The 25,331-nt window shown below is 42.0% G+C and overlaps 1 protein-coding gene across 2 annotated transcripts in view; it reads right to left on the bottom strand.

Annotated features, from left to right (window-relative positions):
- robo1 (roundabout, axon guidance receptor, homolog 1 (Drosophila)) overlaps positions 1-20,965 on the bottom strand; it is a 200,146-nt gene extending 179,181 nt beyond the window's left edge. For both annotated transcript variants that reach the window (XM_062561224.1, XM_062561226.1), the window contains exons 1-2: positions 20,600-20,965; positions 3,287-3,411 (exon numbers count right to left, since the gene is read on the bottom strand). In XM_062561224.1, coding sequence (XP_062417208.1) covers positions 3,287-3,377 — 91 coding nt within the window. In that variant the 5' untranslated portion in view covers positions 3,378-3,411; positions 20,600-20,965. The remainder of the gene's footprint in view (positions 1-3,286; positions 3,412-20,599) is intronic.
- Positions 20,966-25,331: the final 4,366 nt, after the last annotated feature.

Raw genomic sequence — 25,331 nt, 5'->3', positions numbered from 1 at the left:
TGAGAGACAAAAGAGACAAAGAATTTGCTGTCCAATGAGATCCACAGTGAGCGAATGAAGGGAAGGCGTGAGAGTCAAACGGGGTGCTTATAACGCAGAACACTAATAGAGCGTCAGCAGGACAGCAGCAGCCGATCCATTCTCCTCCGGGCTCCATCTTGGCAGTACCTGTTATAAACTTCCTCTGCTGTCTTGCACAATTGGTTCGGTAATTTAAAAAAGGTCAGCATGGCTCTTGTGTAATTCAATACTCTGATGGTGCCGTATTAACCACATATTTAATCACCCGCAGGCTGGTGTGCAAGCTGAATACTGAATGTAAAGGGAGGTGGTAGAACTCACAGGGCAACACGGGAACTCTTCCTACTGATATTTAGGAATCACAAGATGTAGCAGGAGGATCAATTCATCTATGAGGACAGCTATCTATTTCCACTTTGGTTGATAAAAAATCTGGAAAACAGAATATTTTTAAATAAGGATTTCATCTGCGAGCATGGCGTGAAATAAATTGGGATGGCCTGCGGAACATAGGACCAAGAGTGAGTAAACTCAATGTGTCAGCGTTGCACTGTGGGTTTGAAAGATGCAATATCTTGTATTATGGTGTTGCCTTGTCTAGACAATTCAATTAAGGGGCGGTTCACCAATAAAAAAACTAAAGTAGAGTGAAGTAAACAAAATTCTCCATCATGAGACGTACACACAGCTATATATATTTCCAATTTCTTACAATGTAATTTATCTCAGAAGACTTTTTGAGCACTATTTGAGATTCGTAATTTCATTCCCTCGACAATGGAGGAAAAATGTAAACACAAAATTGGACAGTTGACAAGTGAAAATGACAAATCTATTCCTAGAACTACCCGCATCCACCTTGAAAAACACCAGCAGCACCTGCTGCACTGAGGCTGGCTCAGCATTATGGGGAAATGATGACGCTTCACACGAGAAAACAATTAGCAGAGTAATCAACCGGTCGAGATTACAGCTTAAATAAAGAGACGCCAAAGAGCACAGGTGAATGAATATCCTTGATTGTAGAAGATTCAAACACACTGTCCGTTTCCCATGTAAGTAACTATTCTAATATACCCTACCACCGACGGCAGAGATCAGAGATACCACATGTGAACCAAAATGGGCAAAAAAAGGTTAAGAGAATCCTGCGAGAACATAAATGCTGGAAGATTCTGCCAAAGCCACATTGACATTAAATATTTTTCAAATTCACGTTTTTTTACAATCTGATTATGTCAAGGTAAATATTGCAATTATTGCAAATAAAGGATGTTTTTCCAACAAAAGCATCCTGATTAATGTTGGTAAAAATAAAGTCATTAATGGCACAGCGGTGTATAGTGCATTATTGTTCAATATGAATTTAATTGTAAGCATACTGGGCTTCTATTATTTTACTCCTACCGTTAGACAGTGTACACAGGATACTCTCTTATTAGGGATGAACTTAAAAAAGTTAGCAAAGTAACTCAGAACACCCAGAGGATGAAAATGATAATAAAAAGCAAACAGGGAACAACAGCCTTTGGGAACTGCTGCTATTTACTTTAAGGCAGGAGAATGAAAAGAACTGTCAGTCGGCAAGTATGCACAGAAAATCTAAATCAACGAGATGCCTTGACATTTCTCTCTTGTTGAGAGACAATATGAAAGGAAGACAGGGTCCTGGTGGAGTTTGTCTTTCCCGCATCTCATATTTATGAGATTTTATTTTATGCTGACACATTTGCAGAAGGAACAATCCATGACTCAGATCTGACATCCCTCTTGGGTTTGGGTGGATTGTTGCAGAAGCTGAACGCCTCGCTTACTGCGTCAGGCACCTTACATAAGAAAGGATATCTATTTTCAAATCTTTGTTCCCAACTCCTATACACTTAGACTTAGATACGTCATTCTGCAATTCTTGTGGGCATCACGTTGTAGAGACCCTGATAAGAACACTTCGATGTGTGCGTGTTAAGCTAAATACAAATTCAAATTGCTCTAACTGCTGCAAGTCAGAAATCCTGATCTCAGGGTATAATTAAAAGCATTTGTGCCAAGGTGGTGATCCCTGTATATGCACACACATGCTCTTACATACACACACACACACACACACATGAATAAAAGTGCAGGAAGCCACACACTGCCCTCTGCTGAACAAGTAAATTGTTTCCTTGATCATGTTGGCAAAAGAAAAGGCAGTGCAAAAGAAGATGGTGGTATGGACCTGGTAAAAGGAAATAAATGAGAGGTGAAAGGCAACAGAAAGAACCAAAAGAAGCCAAAGTCAGAAGATAACAGAAAGCAGCGAGTGTGAAAAGCTCTGAGCTTGAAGCTTTCGTTGGGTCTGAGTGAAAGCGCAAAAGGAGAGAAGGCAACACCATGTTGCAGAGATGATGATGAAATTTGGTGACAACAAACATATCCTCTTACTATATCCAACATGGATATAGGTTCAATAACACAACCTGATAAGAGAGAGAAGCAAATGTCTTCAAAGGTCCCACAGAGCCCATTTAAATTAGGAAAAATATCTGAGTACAAAGACAGCAGTAGATGACGCGAAAAGGAAGTATTTGAAGAGGTTTTAACTGGCAACGGTCAAATGAAACTGCACACTTTTTAAAGACAATAGACTATGAAGCAATAATTTAAACAGTCAGTTAATGGACTTTTACACAAGCACTACCAAGGACAGAGTACTATGTTCAGGGATCAATGTTTATATTGTCCTTTAGCATTTTCTTTTTGTCTGGTCTGTTCCCTGAGAGATGAACTGCAAACATTGAGTAAATTATGTTTCCTTTTACATATGGCTCTTGAATTACCAATTTCTACATTTTTTTGTGATGGATTATCTGAAATTCATTGATGATTTAACACGTGTCGCAGATGTTCATTCTATTCTTTGTAACCTCATCAGGAAAGCCTCCAGCCAGTCTCAGCATACACCTGGCGCATGCAGTTAGACAAACGCTTACCTGAAATAGGTGTGTAATAGAAAAACCTTTGTTAAAGCCTGTAATAGATGCACGTGGTTTGTGCAAGGATCAAGGTCGCAATTCTTGTGCAGAAATGACTGATGTCACTTCTATAACTACAAGGTTTACATGACGATAACGGATCATTAAGGCGTGGCCAAGGTGTCAAGCACATAACAGTCAGACAATCACAAAGTGCACACTAACAAACCACGGCGGTGGAGCCAGACAATGAAGACTTTGTCAATGGTGAGAAGACATGCCGTGCAGAGGAATATGACGTGAAGTCTTACCTGGGACTAAAGGAACCTCTTGGCCCTGGGCCAGCCTGAGCAGAACCGTGATGAGGAGGGGCGTGGCCCCTGACCACGTGCCACGCATCATGACGCTCACTGTGCTGGCATCACTGGAGGTGAATCTGGGGAAAGAGAAAAACAGAAAGAAGGTAAAGACCCCAATCATTTCAACGGCATGACTTTAAAGCACAACTCAAAACCCTCCTAATGGAATTCTAGAGCCTTAGTGAACATAAAGCAGCTTCAGGGACCGACAATAAACAACCAAAAGGAACTCGATGGTTACTTTACGCTGTACAGGTACAGCAGTTAAATTCACAATTTATAGTCTTAAAAGAGTCTTTTGTCACTCAGTAACTGCTTTTCTGGGCTGCCGCCCCGCCTTCACACACACACACACACATACACACAACAAAACAAAACCAAAAGCCTCCGTGTCATATTGATTTCAGACCGGGGAGACAAAGTGTCGGCGTTTAGTGGTGTGTGCGAGACAATGCTGCTCTGCTGACATCACCTGCGCATAGTGACATCGACCGTCTGTAGCATAGAAAATAAATCGGAAAGATTCTCCGGATCAGCCATCTGTGGAACAACCTGTTCACCCTTGTTTGATTACATCCAGCAGAGCAGGCAGCCTCGGCTTCTCCGCCTGCATGTCTCTCCCTCTCTCTCACGTTTTTTCTTCAGGCATGGCCAATGCCTTGAATTGGATATGCCTCGACTAAAATAGGATGGACTTTCATTTATCATAAATTTGGTAGCAACATCGTCTCTTCAGTCCGTGCATCTTTTGAGATGATGGAGGGCATAAAGCATCGCCTCACTTGGATGATGAACAGGAAATGCTCACCACATGCTCAGAAAGGTTAAGCGCTCTACACCATTCTACACCATTCTTCTCCTTCCAATCGTTTGTTGAATGTCCATTTAAATCTCCTAAACTTCCAAGTATTTTCAATTCATGTAACCAAATGGACTATTTGCCACTTATTACTGGCAGCGCTTCCTTCCATCGCTGTCGTTTTCATCCCATCTCTCTCTTACTCCCCGTTCGGTAATAGGTTTGCAGGAGAAAGGGGTCACAAGCAACACCAATTGCCTCTACTTGCTTTCTTTCCAATCTTATCTTTGGGTACTCAGAGAACACTTACGCACCCCTTAATATAAGGTTCCTGTTCTCATATTAGTAGAGCCTGTGAAAAGATTGGCCTTCAGATCTCAACCATTGAGGAGCTCATTGTTGCAGTCTGTGTTATCGTCACTTCTCATTCCTCCGCTATCACAGCCGAGCCAAAGAATTGTATTTGCAAGGCGTAATTGCTCCATTGGCATGTGATGATGACAAGGATATTCCCAGCTAAATGTCAGAGTGGTTGCAAAAAGTCCCTGTGGTTAGACTGAGATAATGGCGCTTTCAGTCTGCCTGGCCACCTGAACCAGAAGCACACGAGCTTGGAGGAGGAGGACCTACCGACCTCTCCCCCCCCCTCGTTATTCTTGATAATTGTGTCAGATAAACACTGCTTTTTTTCAGACAATTTGATAAATATCCAATTACCAGCCAGAGGTTGGCTGTGACAACTGGTCACCAGGGGTCTTTGGTTTGGGAATGTGGGATACACGCAATTACAATGGCCTCCTCAACCCAGGAGCGAGCTGGCCTGGTAATTCTACACCCCGTTCAATTTGATTCATGAAGTGTCGATTTAGAGATAAAGGAAGATTTATTTGAGCACTTCTCTCCCCCGAAAGCAAACACATATGTGAAGATTCCTCCCGGTGCAATCGAGGACGATTCCTGTATTCATCAAGCAAATGAGCATGTTTTACAAGCCTTGTTTCAGTGGCTTCCTCTACCTTGTCGACCAATTCAGTTTGAGCGTAATGAAAGGCCTTTATTGTCCCTCTTCATCCGACTCATTGATGGCTGAATATATTGAATCCAATTAACCCGGCAGTGACAAGAAGCACTGCACAAAACGTCAAAGAGGCCGCGAGCAGGTGCATGCTGTGCTGCCGCCATTGTGATGCCTCGCGGCTCTGCCACCATTGTTATGATGCCCGGCAGGCCCTGACAGATAAAAGGTGCCTTACACGCAGACATGTGAGCAGCAGAAGAAAAAAGCTGCCGCGGGTCTCCTGGCTGTGGTGGGGAAGGAGAAAAAACTCTTGCTCTTGAGATGCTCCATATCCCACCATGGAGCGAGCTCAGCCAGGTGACTAATTTGCAATGTCCAAGATAGTCGCAGGTCGACTGCCTGAAGGCCGTCCCGCTGCCTTAGAGGCGAAGCGCAGTTAAGTTTACAAATTTCTGGGGCAGCTCTTCCAAAGAAAAGCAAACCCAGACTGGACGAGCCCAGCCGAGGCAGCTTCACAGTTAGATGGTCTGAGAGGAGGAAGAAGGTTATCTGGAAAATGATCAGTGGGAAGATGAATAGTGTTTTCTTGTTGTACATCCTAGTGGTTAAATAGAGGTTTATTTTCATTAAACAACACAACCAATATTAGGCTGCCGGGACAAAGATAAACGCAGGCTGCTTCACTGGATTTTCACAAAGAGTTACAATTATACCTTCTCCCAACATTATTGTTGATTACATTATTAACAGTATTTTGAAAGGGTTAAATACAATGCTACAACCCTTTTATTTAAAGTAAAGGGTTGAAAATAGAGGAGTGGTTCTCAAACTGTGGGGCACATGGGGGATGGGGGAAATGTTGATTTTTAAAAATAAAATAATAATAATAATCTTTTTTTAAATTAGCATTATTTTATTTATAATCCTATTAATCCCACATGGGGAAATTATTGTCTGCATTTTACCCATCCTTAATGATTAAGGAGCAGTGTGCTGCTGCGCACTGGGGCATCAGTGTCTTCAAGGACACTGAGACATGCAAACTATGGAGATAACACGGATCAAACCGCACTGTAAAACATCACAGCCCTGTTTACTCATGTCCACTTACGTCTTCTCTTTAACAGTTAAAGTCACAAAATGTCCTTATTTCTATAAAAATGATGCAAGGACCATTTTGTTGGGGCGATGGGGCCCGAAAATCTTTCTTCCTCTAAAGTGGGGCCCCGACAGAATAAGTTTGAGAACTGCTGAATTAGAGAGAGGTTGTAAAAAAACAATGGATTTTTCTGCACCTCCACCAAGAGTTAAGACCATTTCAAGTATCAACATCCAACGCAGAGTTCAGCATTAACGAATGCCGCAACGAAATTGTCTTGTGGAACACATCAGATGAAAAAGAGAGGGCTAACTAGGATAACATGCTCTTTGAGTTATCGGCTGTTTACAGATGTTGCAACTGTGTTTACCTCATGCTGCATCTGCACTTAATAAACTGTTCTTTCGAGGGGGTGGATGCAGTATTATTTCTATGGGACAAAAGGGTTTTGCTAGCTATTTCCAGATCCCTCACAAGGTCTGCCTGTAGTCCTTTTACTGATTCTTAGTAATAGTCGCTAATTATATGTGGCTCTTGTCCTGGTTTAACTGCAGCAAGCTCATGCCACCAACTGGTGCCACTGACTCCAGAGCAGTAGAAATAAGAGGAGTTTGTCTTGAATTGTGGGCACAAACGCAAATCTCCTTCTCCACTACGTGCTTCTGTGTTGTGCTTTGTCAGCGTCATCTTTTGATGGATAGCTCCTGTGCCTCTCAAGCACTCTGTTCTCCATGTCACCATGGCTACTCCTCCCTCATAAAAACGCCAACGGTGGATTAAGCGTCTCACATTCACAGTGCATTATGCCTCCTCACTTCATTACAATAAAAGGATTAACCTGCCTGGGATCAGTAAAGTGATCGGTGGGGATGGTGGGCGACATGTGGCTGAACTGTCCTTCCCCTTTAGTTTTAGTGTACATCACATATTTTCCGCTCCTCCAAATCATGCTACTAATCATCCACAGTCCTGTGCGGGCCACGACGCAGACTGTGGCAACACACAGGGGGCCAAAAACAAATCTCAAGCCATTATGACACCTGGCAATGGACTTGCATAAGTTCATATTCTTCATCCAGTCCACACTGAGAGAAGCTGCTTCACTGTGCCACTGTATGGCAAGTAGTGCATGCTGGCTACAATCAGTTTTTATTAAAGGTAGATAGTTTTTCAGAACGTGTTGGAATGTTAAAATGACTATAATTTAACAAGGGTAAAGGGTTTCTTGGTAAAACTGGCAAAATGCGTGAAAAAAACAAATTTGAATAAATTAGAAGAGCCAAAAGCACACAGAATAAATGGGGAGATGGCTCTGGTCACACGTGGCCTCCCTGCAGTGATCCGTCTTCCCATGAATGTGATCTGTGATAAATTAAAAGCTGATTATTTCCTGAAGGGAGAAGCCAAGCGCTTGGCCCCGAGCCCCCTTGCTGGCGGTGATGGATTAGTCCACAGTCTGCTCTATGGACCTGTCCCCACTGACTGCACAGCCATGAACGCTGCAGGCGTAAGTTCCTCCTATCAGGATCCTATCTCTGACAACTCTTAATTTATTTGAATAAATGCTCCACCATCTCTTTAAAGGACAATTACATTTTCATCACGACACAGACGGGTGGTTCTTTGATTTTTTCTTTTTTTCCGTATTCCCAAAAGAACATCCACTCATATTTAGCACCGATATACTGAAGTCATTTATAAAAGGTGGGAAAAAGTCAACTATTCTTACGATGATACTGAACCAGACCAATACAAATGAATTATGTATTGTGAGCAACCAGAGCTTATGTTTTGTTGTAAATGTCTTAGCCATGATATAATACGCACATAAAGCAACAGAGAGCAGAAAAAGTGTTATAGCGTTGAAAAAGCACTTGGCACCTGTAGGTTCTTTGTTCAAGCTCAGGTTTCACAGTCCGTGAGCCTCCATTGAGGTTTTTACAATGTTGTCCCATTCTCCTGTGTCTTGCCTCGGCATCATTGGACGGCCTTCAGCGCAATTTGTCTGCAGTCATTGGGTCAGCCTGAGCAGGAACAAAGGTGGTCAGTCTGGCTATTGTGTCCTTTTGTGTCCCATATGTCAGAAGTCTGCTGAATGCGGCAACTGTGAAAAACAGTCATTATCTTCGGTAGAATCGCTGTCATTATCCTGCTGCAATCATAACTCTAATTACAAAAGTTGCTTTGTAAGCAGGTAGATTATGCAATGTTAATTACCCGGGCACAAAGCAACAGACGCGTGTTCAAATGCCACTCACTATTGTGCCGCGCACAAAAGCAGCGCATGTTACACCCTCTGCCGTATGCAAAGCAGTGGCGGGTCCCAAGACGGTTGGTTTAAGCCCTCATGGCGCAATCAGAGGCCTGTCGTCATTAATACATTTTCATTAATAATACTTGTAATGAATCACACTTAAGTGGATCATGTGACATAAACCAATATGTCTGTACGCGTGATAATAATTTATGTACCTTATCCTATGAACTACTCAATCTCACCTGGAGCAGCTAAACTGAACTCAGAGGTATTTTCCAATACTTTAGTCCCAAATCTATGTCAACTTTATTTATTATTAATGTACCACTGGCCTTGTTGGAAAGAAACACACCTTGAACTCTTTCCTAACTCAGCGGGTTTTAAAATCTATTAAGGCTACCATACAATTGTATAGTGTGTGTGTGAATTCCCCATTCAATATATGGGGTATATCACACACCCCATATATTCATCATTTACCTCATATTTAAAAAATGGATGGCTAAAGGGAAGCAAAGTTGACTTTGCTAGGCTAGTCATTTGAAATAACCTACCATTTCATTTCAAGGATAATGAACATTGATATGTCCCGCTTGCAGTGCTAAATTCTTTAATGTACAAATGCAGCTAGGATGTTTAAATTTGCATTCATTTGCAATACACAGCAGAAAGATGTTTTTTTTTTCCCATAGCATAGTGCAGCAGCTTTTTGCATTAATCGGCATGAGGGTGCACTTTACCAAGCCACTCTGGCAAATTAAATCCTCAGAATAATATCTCCATCATCGCTGTGTTTCTGTGCTCTGACACGAGCATCTATCTGGCTTTGTAATGCAGAGCATGCAGAGCCTGCCAATTCGCCAGCACCTGAAACCATGGGGCAATAAAAAGTGACATCAGCAATGGGAAAGTTAATAGTGTGTTTCAGATGCACTTTCTGGAGGACGGGAGAAGCAGAGGTTTCATTCACTCTAATAGACAGTGGCTGGCAATCTCCCCCTGTCTCCCATATGCCCTGATGAATTCCAACCTGCTCCGTTGTAATAACTTATAAATAGGTGCGGCTTCCAGAGGGGCTCATGTGACACACTATAACGTCTCGGCATACTCCACATTTACAGTCTGTGTACAGATCATAGTAACAGCTTGTTTTGGTGGTTCATCTATTCAATTTGATGTTTGATGATGTGTATTGTAGGACGTGTCACACTGCTGGTTGTGTAAGTCAGTTTTTTTCCCTTCACATGAGCCTATTTCTAACTTTAAGGAGCTCATTTCGGCACAGCTGTCAGAGAACGCCGCGAGCTGAATAAACAGAATGTAGAAGTACACAGGCAGACTGAGGACAACATGACTGTAGGCATCTGTTCCAAATTGGGCCACTCCCAAAGTTTCTTCCACAGTATATCCAGCTTTTGCTTATTTAATCCGTCATACCTCTTATTGTCTTTGAAGTGAATAGCGTTTAATTTATCTTTACAGCTAAAGTTTGTGTTGCCAGGGGCAAACTGATGCTATACCTGCAATACAACACTGGTACTCTACTCATTAAACGTCCACCTAGAAGACAAATATTTTCAACCAATCAAAGCTGAAGAATGAGACACATTTCTCGACGCAATTACTCCTACTTACTGCAAATTTGGGACGAGCAGTTCTCAAAGGATCAAATGATCAATCACATGCATGGAGCAGGAATGGGCAGACACAATAATGTACCCCTTATTTGCCCCATGGTTTCTTTGTTAAAAGCATTCCTACATTGTACTCTTCTGTTGTTATTCTCTGACAATCTATAACTCAAACAGGACGTTCTTAAAGGCGATGGTTACAAATTTGACACAAAACAGCCACAAATTTTACACAGGATGATCTTACCTGTACGAGGACTATTATTTAGCTTGTGAAAGTAGCTGCATAATCTTGCCAAGCACAAGAAAATGACTCAGATGATGTCATTGGGCCAGAAGGCAAGGTACAGACGCTATAAAAAAGTGTAGAGGATCTAATAAAAGGCAACTTTCATACCAAGAAGAACCACTTTTAATCAGCCGTTCCTCAAAAACAACATCTGTTGTGAGGGGGAGAAAGTCAACGTTTTCACCCAAAGATTGTTTGTTAAACCGAACCTATTTTTGTGTTGCGGCATAAGGCTAGTAGTCGGGCAAACTTTGTATTACTTTGTATATTAGTGTATACCAGTTTAAAAAGCTGTACAAGCGGTTCAGTTCTTCGCTCCACTCGCTAAATTCAAACCACTGGCCCGACATCTCATAGTGGTAGACTTCCATGCTCCGACAAACAAGGGATCAAATGTGTGATATGAGACATGGAAACTGTGCAGCGATAAACAGCTGCAGCTGCAGACATCGACACGGAGCAGAAAAGATAGAAAAAGACTCAGGTAGATAATGAGATCTCGGTGGGTCTGTAGTGTCTCTGCGCTGACAGGCGGGAGCAGCGGTCCTCGACACGTATGTGGTTCAACAAGCCTATGACACGGTTCTCGTCTTCGGGACAGCACATCATTTCTCCATGAGAGTTTTATCACATTAGCCTAAGCCGGTGTGGTGCACAAATAGGAGCAGCAGCAGCAGTGTATCATCCACAGGCAGCCGCAAAATCATCAATTAGACCTATCACGCACCCAGTAATTAGCAAGAATGACTGACTGAGCTTTTGTAAAATGTATTCATATTATCCAGATTACAAATAAGTACATGCATCTAATTAGCTGCAAGAGCTTTATTAAAGTTAATACACAATGATACCCCAAAACCCAGAGATTACAATGCTCCAAGGTCCTTGTTAATTAGAGTATTCTCACATTGACAGGCAGGGATCACAGCACGGTCTTTCCCCTTAGCCAATTGAACGCCAGGGTCAAAGTGAGCACAAACTTTTGTTTCTTTAAAGTTTTCTCTGAGAATCTTCCATACAAATATTCTTATGTGAATGTGCTCAAGGTCATTTTCTTCCTACAACTGAACTTTTTATGCTCTTTTGCCTTCCTGTTTGCGTTGCATGAAATTATACCACAAGCGAAGTCAAATTGTCAATTACAAAGCCTGTCAGCCGCACCGCCTTAGTGACTGTTAACAGCACAATTACAAGAGGAGCATTTCACAGATTCCTCCCTCTGTATTTATCTTGTGACTCTGGCAGGCGAAGTCTGACTTCAATATTCATCGTGCTGTAGAGGACTTTCCCACTCCTTGAAATAACTTTGCACTCACATGCTTCACGGAGCAGCATTAACATAAAGTGGCTCATTACAGTATTGGATGGCTCCTGGGTGGTTGTGTTATTAATTTTTTTTTCAGGATCTGCGTATGAATCAGAGGGAGCAGAATACAGCCTCCTTGTTGTTGGCTTTTTTACTCTTGCCCCTTCATGTTTGCCTTACGCCAGAATTTACAGAGACAAACGTGACACTTATATTTAGTTTGTCTAATAAATTATAAAAACTGAAGTTTGCGTTGAAGAATGTTTCTTTGTCAGGAATAGATCGAATAGTGATTTATTCAACACTGCCCCCACACACACACACACTGACTGGTCTAAGCTAATCTAAGGAGACTGTTTGCTGTAGGTATTGTCACAAACTGAGTGCCCATCATCTGATTCTCATGAGTTAGTTGAGAAGATTTTAAGCTATTAAGTCCCAAGAGAGTGATGAAGTGGTTTCCCAAACCATAAAATTATTATTTTAAGAGTGCATGACTGTATCGTAGTTACATCAGGTTGTTCATTTATCCGATCTAGCCTATAGCCAGACGGTGACTTTGAGTTCTCAATTGGGATTTACAGTACATACATAAGGTTTTCTTGCTATGAAATGTAAATCATAACAAAAAAAGTATAAAGTATCAAGCAGCTATAAAACTGAGAAAGAAATAAGAAATTCAAAAGGTGAAACAGAGGAGCATAGTAAAATATAACACTGGAAAAAGCAGGACAAGCCATAAAAACATCATGGCCATTTCTCTTGTTGCCATGTCGTTGTAATACCATACTCTCATTTCCCAAGCTAAGCTTGGGAATACAGTGAGTAATACATGTTTATCCAACATCACTGCCTATATTCCTAACCATTTATTAAATCCATTAAAAGGACCACTTTATACATGGTTCACATATTCCCTAGTGAATCTTTGTGGACTGTCACGTCTGTCTCTTGTAACGCGATGAAATGTCACGGAGTAATTCGGGGTAGCAAATGTAAAGAATATCACCTCAAGTGTGTGATAAGAGAGAACCACAAGATCTAGATGACTCCAGATGTTCCCATCCATGGAATAACTACTTTAGAAACAACACATAGTATCATAAATCATTTTGAGATAAATCTCATACTCTATAGCATACGGAGAGCAAAAGCCAAATGGTGGAAATGTTGGATCTGAACTAATGAGTTGGGAATTGTTGTCAGCACTGTTGCTGCTGTTGGAACTATTTGAACTGTTCGTGCTGTTAGCTGTTGGTCTTTGACGGAGCTGTCACCATATGGAGAACTTTGTGGAGGCAATCCGCTTTTAATCAGTCATCTGTCTTTTATTGTTGTCGTTTTTATATTGTTTTTTACAGTTTGTGTTTCTTTGTTCATTACAATGTAGAGTGCCTTTCAGTATCTGTACTAATAACTGTATAATTATTCAAAGACAAGATGTAAAATGGAAATAGCTCATAATTGCGTAATCTGCAAGGCAAATATCTATGCTAGTAAAAATATGCTGATGGCTCAAAAGGTGTGTGAAAATGAGGACAACTTCTAAAAACATTTCCTGAGTTCATGCATGAAATAGGGATGAAAATATTACCTAAACTGACGTTGAAAATCGGCAAAAGGTAAAAATTATTATCCAAAAATAAAGTTTACCAAGGTTGTTCCACATTCATATCAGGTGAGATAGAGCAATTGGAAACATACCAGAGGTTGAAGGCAAACATCATTTTACCGATTGTCAATGTACACGCTGGATGTATGTAATCAGATAAATATTTTACCTTGAATAGTTGACTTAAGGAGTTTGAATACATTTGAATTACATAAAATCAACATTTACAATATGAAAACATATAAATTATTCAAATTAAGGGTATCTGAAATCGACATTCATTCCAAACAAAAGTCAGCCCTACATAGTTTATGTATATGTTTAAGAATAATCCAACAGTGTTCCTGCACATGAAGCCGCACATGTGCACACAGACGAGCAGACTCACAAACTATAGCAAACAGACTCCGCGCGTATCTTCGTCTCTCCCGTACCCTGACGTAGATGGACGCCCCTGGCTGCTGATCCTGGATCTCCGTTAGGTCGTTACAATAAACAGTGCAGGCCAACGAATCCTACAAAGTGGAGGCAGCAGAGAAGCTTGGGAAGAGAACTACTCCCCCGCAGCCCTTCCGGGAAACGACCTTGACACAGTCATCTGTCTTAGTTACACTGAAGTTAGACCTCCTGACACAAGAGCCGGGACAGCCCCCTGCAATATCATATGCTAAGTTGTTATGATACTATATAAATGGAGCTTATAGAGGGCATCTAAACATTAGTAGATGTTTAGGCCAAAAAGTAATGGATGGCAAAAGTATTAGTGTGTCGGGGGGGTGGATGATTCTCGCTCAGCTGCTAGCAAGGGTGCCGCAAGGTTAGACATTACTTTACTTTAAAATAAATAACCTCTGACCCCGGCAGGTGAACGTGGGAGATTGAGGGTGCATGAGGTCACGATGGAGAGACACACACAGAGATGAGAAGTCCGGGGAGTAGGAGGAGGGAGAAAAGGCGGGGCAAGGGCGTCACTGTAGTGAGGTCTCACTCAGTCACCCCGGGGCTGGCTGTGTTTACGGAGCTGTCAGTCACGTGGGGAGGCCTCTCCCGGGGGACACGGGCCACCGGGGCGATGAGAAAATAATAGCTCCTTCTGTCGGAGCTTCGAGGGACGGGGGCTATGATGGACACCACTGGGAATTAGGGCCGGACTCCCGGACACTTCCCGTCACACACCTAAATACGGGCAGGATGCGCACACACGGGACCAGGTTCAAGCATTGAGAACCCTCAATATTGGAGATGCCCCTTTGTCTTGATTGTTTCATTGCGATGCCGGAGGTAAGGTTTTAGGAGGTCTTCGTCATTAGCAGTGTAAGCCATTGATAGAAGGTCATGTCAAAAAAATACAAAATGTAGTTTTGTAATATGATAAGGTGAATACAGTTAAATTACCCCACAACGTCCAGTTTATTCCTGTTAATTACTGTGAATTCTTGTATATTCCCTATAATTCCTGTATATCCCTTTATATTCCCAAATTTTCAAACTTATTATTATATATTCCAGTAATTCTGCAACCATAATGCTGAGTACCAATGTATCCTCACAATGAGGCTTGTTTGTGTCCTGAGTTTGACTTCAGAACAGAACAGCGTGTCAGGGGGAAAGTCAGCCAACTATCAAATCAGACAGGTGCAAGCATCCAGAAGTGGTCCTCAATGGTCTGGTTTCATTTCCTCTTCACAATAAGGGATGCCGTTCGTCAATATTTTTTTGTGATTGTCTACTTCTAAAGATCTCTGCAAGTAAATTGTCATGTAAGCAAAACCTTTAAAAAATGTTGTGTGTTTTAGAAGATAGTCAAGTGGGAAGCATAAAGACAACGAACAATGTCAGTGTTGAAGTGAGGCTGCAGACTTATGATCAGCCCCGTGTAAGCAAGCAGGGCTTCAGGATATCCCTAGGTGATGAGAAGGATCGGATACCACTGCTCCATCCATAAAACCACACATTAAATCAGCCTGAATGACCAGTAAAAGGGTTGAAAGATAGCCTCGTGGAGCTCATCATTAGTACAAACACTCAGAAATCATGGGGTAGCATCTGTTTTTTGAACATCGTCCAACATCAATGCTAAGAGCAGTAGGCCTCAGGGTAAGGAGTGGGGGGCGCTGGGGGCTAATCCCCCGTCCCTTACCATAAATAAAAATCTCTACTTCCACGTAATTAAAGGGGACAAACGATGTCCACGGGCCCACGCCAGCCCATCATTGAGCAACTGAAACTGTGCACACACATGAGGTAAAACAGGCTCTCCAGGAACCAGTCCAGGACACATAATGGCCATTGATTTAGAGGAGACACAGAGAGCCCATTGCACCGTATCTATTACACATATTACATTTTTATCTACCTGGTTCAATGCTAACGCTGCACATTTTATTCTTTGTTCTCAGCTGCTTCAAAGGGGGCCTCTATACCGCCTTTGCCTTAGGGAGCTTAGAAAAGATGATGTGCTCCTTAACGGATTGCCTGTGTTGTGGGCAACCACTGTTCCCACAGACTGCCTCATACAGGACACACTACAATGGCTCACCTGGGCACACGTAAGTAGGGGCGTATGCGCTGTCAGCGACGGAGGATTGTCGTTCACGTATGCGAGAGGATTTTTGCAATCATGGTACAAATGAATGTGCACACATGCAGCGAAACAATTTCACTTTGTCACAAAATTAGAGCAGCGCAGGCATCTGAGACGCAGACGGACAACACACACCAGCCAGCGGTGTACTCTTCCTCGTCCCGTTTGGACTTGGGTATTGACATCAAACAAGTCTCTGTTGTTTCATGGACAAACTTTGCCACAATTGTTCAATAGATACTGCAAGAGACAAACAAGGGCATGCAAATAGCAGCCTGCAAAAGTGACCTTGCCGTGTGTTTTTGTGTGCTTGACGGATCGCTTCTCCTCAATGTGCTGCACCATGAAAGGCAGATTACTCATGATAGAATGCATGGTTCACGTAACATGGAGCACACGTCAAGCCCGGAGATTTAGGAAGTCTCATCACCTAGTAGTTAGCTGGGGATCAGTGATATTACTAGAACTTGAAAGGGGGAAAGTAAAGCCTGAGGAGTAGAAGCGAGAGAGAAAAGGAATAACAGCAAGGACACAGAAAAGTATTGTTGCTCTTTCTGCTTCATTTCCACATTTCAAACCGCCTCAAAGTACAGGACAATCCTAAATCAAAAGAGACTTAAAACTGGGTAATGTAAAACACTCCAAGCACAGCTCAGTGCCTCCCACTGGGATCCAGGCTGGTTTCATGACATGAAAACCTGTTAAATATGCAGCACCTTAGAAGAAGAAGAAAAACAAAATAGACATCCTACCAAACGCTGGTAGTGGGAACGCCGACCCACTGCTGAAGGTATACACAATTTCCTTTGACATAGTCTAAAAATAAAAAGGTGGCATGTGATGTCCAGCATCTTGGGGTTGACAGTGAACAACAGAGGCCTTTTGCCTCTGCCGAATGGTTAGTGAGCCTGTAAGATTTTCGGCGTAGGTAAGCCTTGTTCATGCAGAGGCAGCTCAGCGGGCAGGAGCTTATCGCCCAATGCAGGGGCACGAAACAGCTTACAGCAGGTGTACAACACAAGCCCCTGGATAGGACAGTCGTCTGTCACAAAGGCTTACTCCCAATACATTTTCTGTAATGCCAAGTGGCAGGCAGCTATGATTTGGTCCCGCTTTTAAACGTATTTTGTATATTTGTGCATTTGTACAGTGAGGCGTGGTGTGAAGTGAAGTGAAGTGTTTTGATGCAGACTACTCCTGATCAAAATCAACCTTTATGTGGTTTATTTGAGTGTCAAATGTGGAGCAATACAAGCAGTTATCCTGTGACAAATCATCAAGTCACATTTTCAAGCACTTCTATTTCACACTTTACTGAGCTCTACATCTGGTTGATGTTCCAAATTTGGGTTGCAGAGGAAATTCCTCTTCCATGGCAGTGTGTTCATTGAGTAAATACAAACCAATTGGTCCAAGCAAACTGGTATAACTGACATTTGAAAAATAACAGATGAAAGTCCTTGTTAATGCATTATTAAACAACAGCCATGTCAGTATGCACATAGTTTGAGATTCTACCATCCCCAAAAACGGCTTTGTATAAGGGCTTGAAAACTATACCTGCTTCCAGCCACACACACACACACACACACACACACACACACACACACACACACACACACACACACACACACACACACACACACACACACACGCACACAGAGTATATCATGATTTTTTTATTTTGGAGAGCAAACTTCCGGCATCTCTATTCCATTTGCCATCCTCCTTGCACTGTTGCTGTTGATGATGTCTGCCATTCTTAACTCACAGTATATTATTCTGCTGATGTCCTTGGTGTGTTTATGTCTTTTTTGTTTTCCATTTGTCATGCTGTTAAGTGGAAGCACAATGATGAATAAAAATAATTGAATTATTTCTGGGAGGAATAATTGCTGAATGAAATAAAAATAAAACTACTTCCATGACTGTAGTATTTAAATGTAATTAGACATTGTAATCTGTCTCAAGTGTAGCCCCACCTGGAAATTAATGACAAACTCCTGCCAGTAAACAAACCACAGCTCCCTCCAGACATGACTGATTAACTTGGTACCATGGGTGACGGACATGCCATCCAGAGGGCACCATAATGACCATGTCATGAGGGAATGATGAGACCTGCGGACAGCTAGCAGCGCTCGACCTTTTGCATGTGAGGTCAGGTGTCGGAGGGAACAGGATCTCCCTGATGTTGGACCCGCAGCCTCGGGGCTCGGTGGGGATGAGGCACAGACGACGGGGAACTGGAGCTTTTTCAATCACCTAACCTTGCAGGACAGTGATTTCATTGGGAATAGTGTTGGAATGAAAAATAAAAACAATAAAAGAGGAATCAATCGTCGGCACCTGAGGGCTTTTCAACATCTTCAGGGTGGAAGGAAGATGGAGAGTGATGGTTACTTCCTATATCATTTTCACCTAACAAAAGGTTATTACAGTTTTTTTCCCTGTTTCTTTTGCAGCACAGTTTTTTATATTCCTGCACTACTCTCAATCATCACTACCAGTGAATATCAATGAGGCAAAATGAGTGTCTTCACAAACAGGAAATGTGATAACAAACAATCATAATTCAGCAAATCCGTTGAAAGGGATTTATGAGAGAAAGGTTTCCGTGCCTAAATAGGAATCTTTATTCACACTTAAGTTGGTGTTGTTGGTTTTGCTCACTGGGGTTTTATGTCTTATTCATTTTTCTGCCTCATGTCTTATTCCCAAATATCGCTAATCCTGTTAGATGAAATCTATTAATGTTCTGCTTTGCCTGCCACACACACAATTCCAATTCCGCCCGTAAGCCCCAAACTTGCCATGAAGGCATATCTGGTCCGCCTCTCTGGATTAGAGAGATTTAACCAGGCAACCAGAGACGTGTGACCAGCAGTTCACAGTTGGAAAAGTCACCCATTCCACAAACAAAGGCGGAAGTAAGCTGCACATAAAGGGATTTTCATTTATTATCTCCTTGAATTCGCCCCTAATTTCTCATTCATCTGTATTTCATTTGTGTTGAGGTTGACATTTTTGGACTTAATTAGTGTCATTTGGATCTAGTGTGATGCGGTCACGACAAAGAAAATAAAAATGTTCAGATGTCTAGACCAGATGTGCGGAGACAAAGAGAAGATAAGAATTTAGTGAAGCAAAATATAATTAGTATAAAGCATTTTTCTTTGTAATGTAACAAATAATTAAATTTAAAAAAAAAATTGTATTTAGAATATCTAATCTTACTATTGTCAATAATATTCTATGGTATGAAAACGAAATGGAGGTTCATATTAAAATACACACAATGCAAACACACACAATGCCTGCTTGAAGCGAAGCAAAAGTTGGCAAGTAATGGGGACTGTGATATAATATGAAAGGAAAGCATTGATTGGAAGGTCCACCAATCCACCCCCATCATCTCTTCCATCACTGCAACTGATGGAGCAGATAAAAAAAGGCTCTTCACTTCTCTGGGAAAATGAATCAACCTGCAAAGTACCACTGTGGCAAACTCAGCCCAAGACAGGTGAGATTCACGCAATATCACTACATGACAGTCCGGGAAATGGGCACGAAGAGAAAATATGAAGCGATGTCAAAGCAATACGGACGGAAATCTTGTCGGCCGAAATACTCGGACGTTTTCTAAATCTTGGAGCTGGCAAGAAGTGGGATTAATGATTGTAGCAATCATCACGAGGAGACTCCTCACAGCGGGTGACAGGGAACAACACAGCACCCTGTAGACATGAGAAATCGTTGACCACAAATAGAAAGGTCTTCTTAGCAAACAGATAGGATTAAATAAAAAACAACGCTTCTCTTTTGCGTGCAATGTATTTGTTAGAAGTTTATATTAGATAACTGCAGTCACTATAAAAAGGGAAACTCATTATGCAACATGGACTTGAATACGATGCATTCTTACACAGAAACTAATATTCTATAAATTGTTATTGTTGACTGTAAATTCAAGAGAGACACAGTGTTTGCTGGCCTTTCACTAAAGGGACACCTTACTAGGTTCATCTGAACTGTATTGATTCAAATTGACTCATTACTGCTGAGACGTTGCATTCAGTGTGACAAGATCGGGCTGGCCGAGTTAGTGTCCCCGCACACGGACCGTGGATCCCTCACTGCCATCAGGCTGATGGATGAATCACCTGGAAGCGTTGGGCATCTAACCATCAAATCATTTTTTTCTCTTTATGCGGTTACTACAAAGCGCTTCTCTTTGATTTCAACAAGCCATGTGGCCGGTTAGAAAACTTTCAGCACCACCAAGACAGGGGACAGCTCCTGTCAGTCAGCATGTCAACAAGCTGCTCCGACAGGGAACACGCACACCTGTCGAATCCCAACACAACTCAACACTGGCCGCGGTACGCATCGGATGAATGCTTTGCTGTTCACTTTTTTTACGTCTTAACTATGCGTACTTGGGTCTGTCTACTCCGGGTCTGCGTAAAAGTCACCGTGCTGTATGCAGAGCCGGTGTGTGTAAAGCATGCTGTATAGTCAGATCAACACCAGCGCCGCCTGTTTGAATCAGACGGAGAACACAGCACGGCTGCAGGAAGAGCGACACGCACGCTTCCTTTCACCAAACTGCTGCGCGCGTGGCAGCACTTGCGGCATTATTTACAGACAGCAAATGTAATGCAACTTACCCTCTCCAAAATGGTGCGAGGGCTCTTGCACGCGTTTAGTGCCTTAAAAGCAGACGCGATCCATAACGGCGAGTCCGTGAAACTTTTACCCGCTGCGGACGTTGCACAGAAGGAAACGCGAGGAAATGTGCAGCCCTGTAACTGTAGTGATCGAGCGACTTCGACTGGCCGCTTGTTATCCTTTTATTTTTCACTAGAAACAAAACACTGGAAACTCGAAGCAAAGCAGTGTCCTTTGTTGAAGCTTATCCTGCAGGGTGGAAAAAAAAGAGAATATCCTGAGCCGTTGTGTGTGGAGCAGTTAGTGCAGCGGTGGAGAGGCAGCGCATACAAATGTGTCCATGCTTCTCCTGCAGGGAGCGTCAGCCTCCCGGGTCCTAAAGCTGCGCCCAACTACCCTTATGCTGCCTGTCAGACCCCTACAACGGCACTAAAACGGCAATGGGTCGCGATCGCTGCAACCACAATAAAAATAGTTTTTTCTTTTAATTATAAGTTCCTCAGTTCCATTATGCTTTGTTCCACAATTTCTTAGGGGGGTTCCTTCCTCAGGTGTTTCCACGTGCATCTCATCAAACGTACGGTTTTGGGGCTTTACTTGCATCTGGTTTTTGAAGCTATAAGAAATTGTCCTACATGAACAATCATGTTGGTCGTCAACCTTCGCAAGATCGAAACATGTGGCTACACATCCGTTTAGTGGCCTGGCAGGGTAGCACGGCGTCAAATTGATGTTTTGTCAGATGCGCCAGATCGCTCTGAAATCAGGCAGTAGCACACGAACATATGACTTGATCACTTGGAAGTAAAAATCAGCGTGTTCGTCCTTCCTCCCAGTTGAGAGCAATCACTTATCTTCCAGCAACGTTGTGATGGCCTCTCGGCAGGTTGATTTTAAAGTTGGGTTTGGCTGCCTGCAGGTTGTGTCCCCAAATGGAGACGCACGCTTTCCCTCTGATCATGATCCCCTTGCATATTGTAAGGGAGGTACATAAGCACATTTCTGCATTGCAGAATTTGCTTGATTCATTTGGAAATAACGTGTTCGTGCTGTCTGGAAGGTTGAGTGACATATTCATATATTTTTTTATAATGTTGCATGTTTGTAGAGATGGATACAGTAACCCAAAAGCTGAATGTCAATCAATGCGCTGTGATGTATTCCGTTCATAACACAAAACCCGTATTGGTCATTGGCTAAACACATTTAGATGAGAAGGAAAACTAAACAGCTTTGAAAGTGCAATTGAGACAACACAATAAGGGTCTTCAAAAATGTTCATCATTTCAGAGGAAGTCTAAAAAAATGGGACAAGATTATTTTTGCCCTCAAAATTGAATTTCTACAATGATGCATTTATATATTCCATCTCCCCCCTGAATCAGTCTATAAATTCATGCATTAGATTTATTTTTTTTCTGCCTATTTGGCTATTCAATGCCAAGCCACTTTGCACTCCAGTATATTTCTTTTTTCTTCACAATCCCACGTATTTCTTTAAAGGTAAATATGGATGTAACCTCTCCCCTGTCAATCATTGCTGATGCTGGCTTTTTGCAATGGATTGAGCAGACACTCAGGTGCTCCCCCTCTCTTGCTGCATCTTAACAGGCCTGTCTGGTGTGACCAGAGAGAGAAGGGAGGTCTTGTCCAGAGGGAATGGAGAGTGCCAATTGTTTCCTAATTCATCCCCACGAACCCATGATCCCACACATGGACCTTTCAACCCCGTCCTCTCCATGCTGCAAATGGTGTCTGCTAGGAAGGAGTGCCAAATGGGTCGCTGTATCATGTCTCAATTCATTTCAATGCATCAAAAATATAACAAGTGTTGTCTGTTTAGTTGTTTAATACAAATTATCCTTAATTTTATTTTCAGGTAATTAGTTTCAAGGTTCTTGGATAGATGTTAACATGACAAATGACTGTCAATATTGAATTGGACAACGGTAAACTGTTGAAGTAAAAAGCAGCACAGATTACACAGTACCAACTGGAACCCTGCTGTGGCTTCACTGTGTAAAAATTTATTCAGAAACACAAATAATGCTCAATAATTTACTTTTACATTGTGAACAATGCAACCCAATATGCCTAACAAACATAGTGGTTAAGAGTCCTGAGTTAAATTACCACAATGCTGAAGGTATTCACAAAAATATGGATGAGGAGGGATCATAATACGGTTAACATGTGTTAAACTTGTTACACAAATGGTTAAATTGAAAATACTCTTTGATTGTTTATTGACGAGTTAAAAGGTAAAACAGCGTCAGACAATTCATGAAAATATTTCAAATTTGTTGAGAATGCAAAAGAGGCCTCTGTCTGAAATTTCTTCAAAACAACGCCGGTCACAGATTGAGAATTGAGAAATTAATTAATTACACCTTCCCTGGATTTAAAAGTGCAACCTTTGATCTCTGGCCACTTTAGGGTGCGGAACAAACTGTAAACAAAACCATTAACAACGTTTTCACCTAATAAAGTCATAATATATCAAGATTGCAATAATGTAAGTTGTGTGAAACAAAATCTGCATTGTAGCTAAGAATCACATCTCCTAAGATTTCTATCCCTGCCGTTTTTCCCGTACAGTGGTTTGAGGTGTACAGTCTGTATGTAATCTTATCTTATCTTCTTATCTGGGGTCGGCTCGCCAGGAAACAGCCCCAGCAGGGGGCCCAAACTCGCGCTTCCCGAGCTACATCTGCTCTGACTGGGGGATCCCAATGCGTTTCCAGACCGGTGGAGATATAATCTCTCCACCTAGTCCTGGGTCTTCACATTGTACATTTTAAGCAATGTGCAACGACAAGTAAGACGATTACTTGATTAATAACAATGATCTTGAATCTTGAATCAATGCAACACACATCTATAGTCTTGAATGTGTCAGTCCTGCAATATGTTAGAATGCAATCTTGAAAGGCTTCAAGTCCAAATCTATTTATATTCACTCTGTGTGTATGGAAAGGAAAATTGAAGAGTCAGCTACTGAAACCACACTTGATATGCAGGATAAATGCCTACTACATCTGCAACGTGTTAATCATATAATACAAAAAAGTAATGCCATGCAGTGAGGTCAAGCATCAATCTGAAATAAGAGAATAATACTATGATCTTTTTTAGTTTTCAGTGAAGCACACAGGTGCTGCTCCAGAGGAGGGTCCATGCATTGTGCAGTATTGCACAGGGTCACCTCATTGTTAAAATATGCAAGTGTGAATAACAGCACTCCGATATATGCTTCTTTGAAATTCATCATGATTAACCATACAAAGCAGGTCACTCAGGCAAAGTCTGTTTTCCACACAAATTCCAACTGCAGCTGCAAAGTCAAGATACCTGCAGGGCAACTTGCGGCGAGAGGGAAGAGTCAGACAAGGCAGTCTCTGGAAAGAAATGGAGTGTAAATATGTGAAATGTAACCACACTGTGGAGAACGGAGCCAGAGCTGGTGCAGTCGGTCGAAAAGTCCCAATTAGATCTGGTGAGACTCACTTTTGTTCACAGGCTCAGCTCTCAAAAGGGGGTGCTCTCTCGCCTTGTTAGACATGTCCACGGTGTGATGGTTTGGACAAATTTGGCATCAAAAGTCGACATTCTGGGATCAAACCGCCAGCCTTGTGATTAGTAATGGGAATGTAATGCAAACGCAGAAAGGGTGTTCAAAAGCTGTTCTTCAATGAATGGATTTTTTGGGGGGGGGGGATTTCTTGTGTGCTTTCATGTGCTGTGTAAAAGTATAGATGTAAGTGTAGCTGCTATCAGCATTCTTCACTGGAGGAATAGTCAGTGCCATCTCAGACTCTAATCTAAGGAATCAGATTTGACCCTAGACGAGCACGTAATCAGAATATCCTTAGAATTAAAGCAGGTTTATAGAAAGAAATGGAAGAGCACATTTGAACACAAAGATTCTCAACGTTTTGTTGGTGTTTGTGTAGTTGGATACAAGATTTAAAGAGTTATACGTCAGACCAGAATCAATATTGATGTATTTATTAAAAATTGAATTTAGCCTTTTGATTGATTGTATGGTCAAAAGCAACAAACAGTATAACAAGAGTCATCATAACATTGACACAAAATATGCTGTTGAGAGCATCTAGTGACTTGTAGGCTGATCAAATCTTGATGGAGTAATGATGACACTTTTCTTTCAAAAACACATACTGTAAATATTGGACAACTTGCTAATGTTTTCTATATATTGCCTTGCAACAAATATCTGGTAAGTCAACTTATTTAGGTTGCATCATCTTTGACAATCTCGATGAGATGATTAATGTCCTGGCACGGTTTGACAACTTTTGCACGCTGCCGCACATCTGTACAGCGTGCTCACACTTAGTTCCGTCATCATTGGTTAACAAATGTTTCTTAGTGCAGCTGCTTCACCCGTGAGCTGCAGAGAGGGCACAGCTCGGAAAGAAAGGCCAGCGGTCTTAATGGCTGCTGACTTGCTGCTCCAGTGGGACGAACACATAAAGTACACAATACGTCATAGGTTTTCAACCACCATTCCCTTTTCTTCATAGCAGTGTCTCATCTCCTTTCTGACTGTGGTGGGTTATGCTCTCTCCTCTCAAAGTCGTTTAAGGCTCACGTGTGTTTGCGTCACAATGCGAGGCATCCGAGCTGATTTTAGACTCCCTCGCTTCTCCCCACAGTCCTAATTGCCTGGCCCACTTATGCCTGTGAGGCTGTTCTCTCACCTCATCC

This window comes from Pungitius pungitius, chromosome 3 (assembly GCF_949316345.1).
Source record: "Pungitius pungitius chromosome 3, fPunPun2.1, whole genome shotgun sequence".
Classification (NCBI taxonomy): domain Eukaryota; kingdom Metazoa; phylum Chordata; class Actinopteri; order Perciformes; family Gasterosteidae; genus Pungitius; species Pungitius pungitius.
Note: the sequence above shows the minus strand (reverse complement) of the source record. Positions and strands in the feature narration are given on the sequence as shown.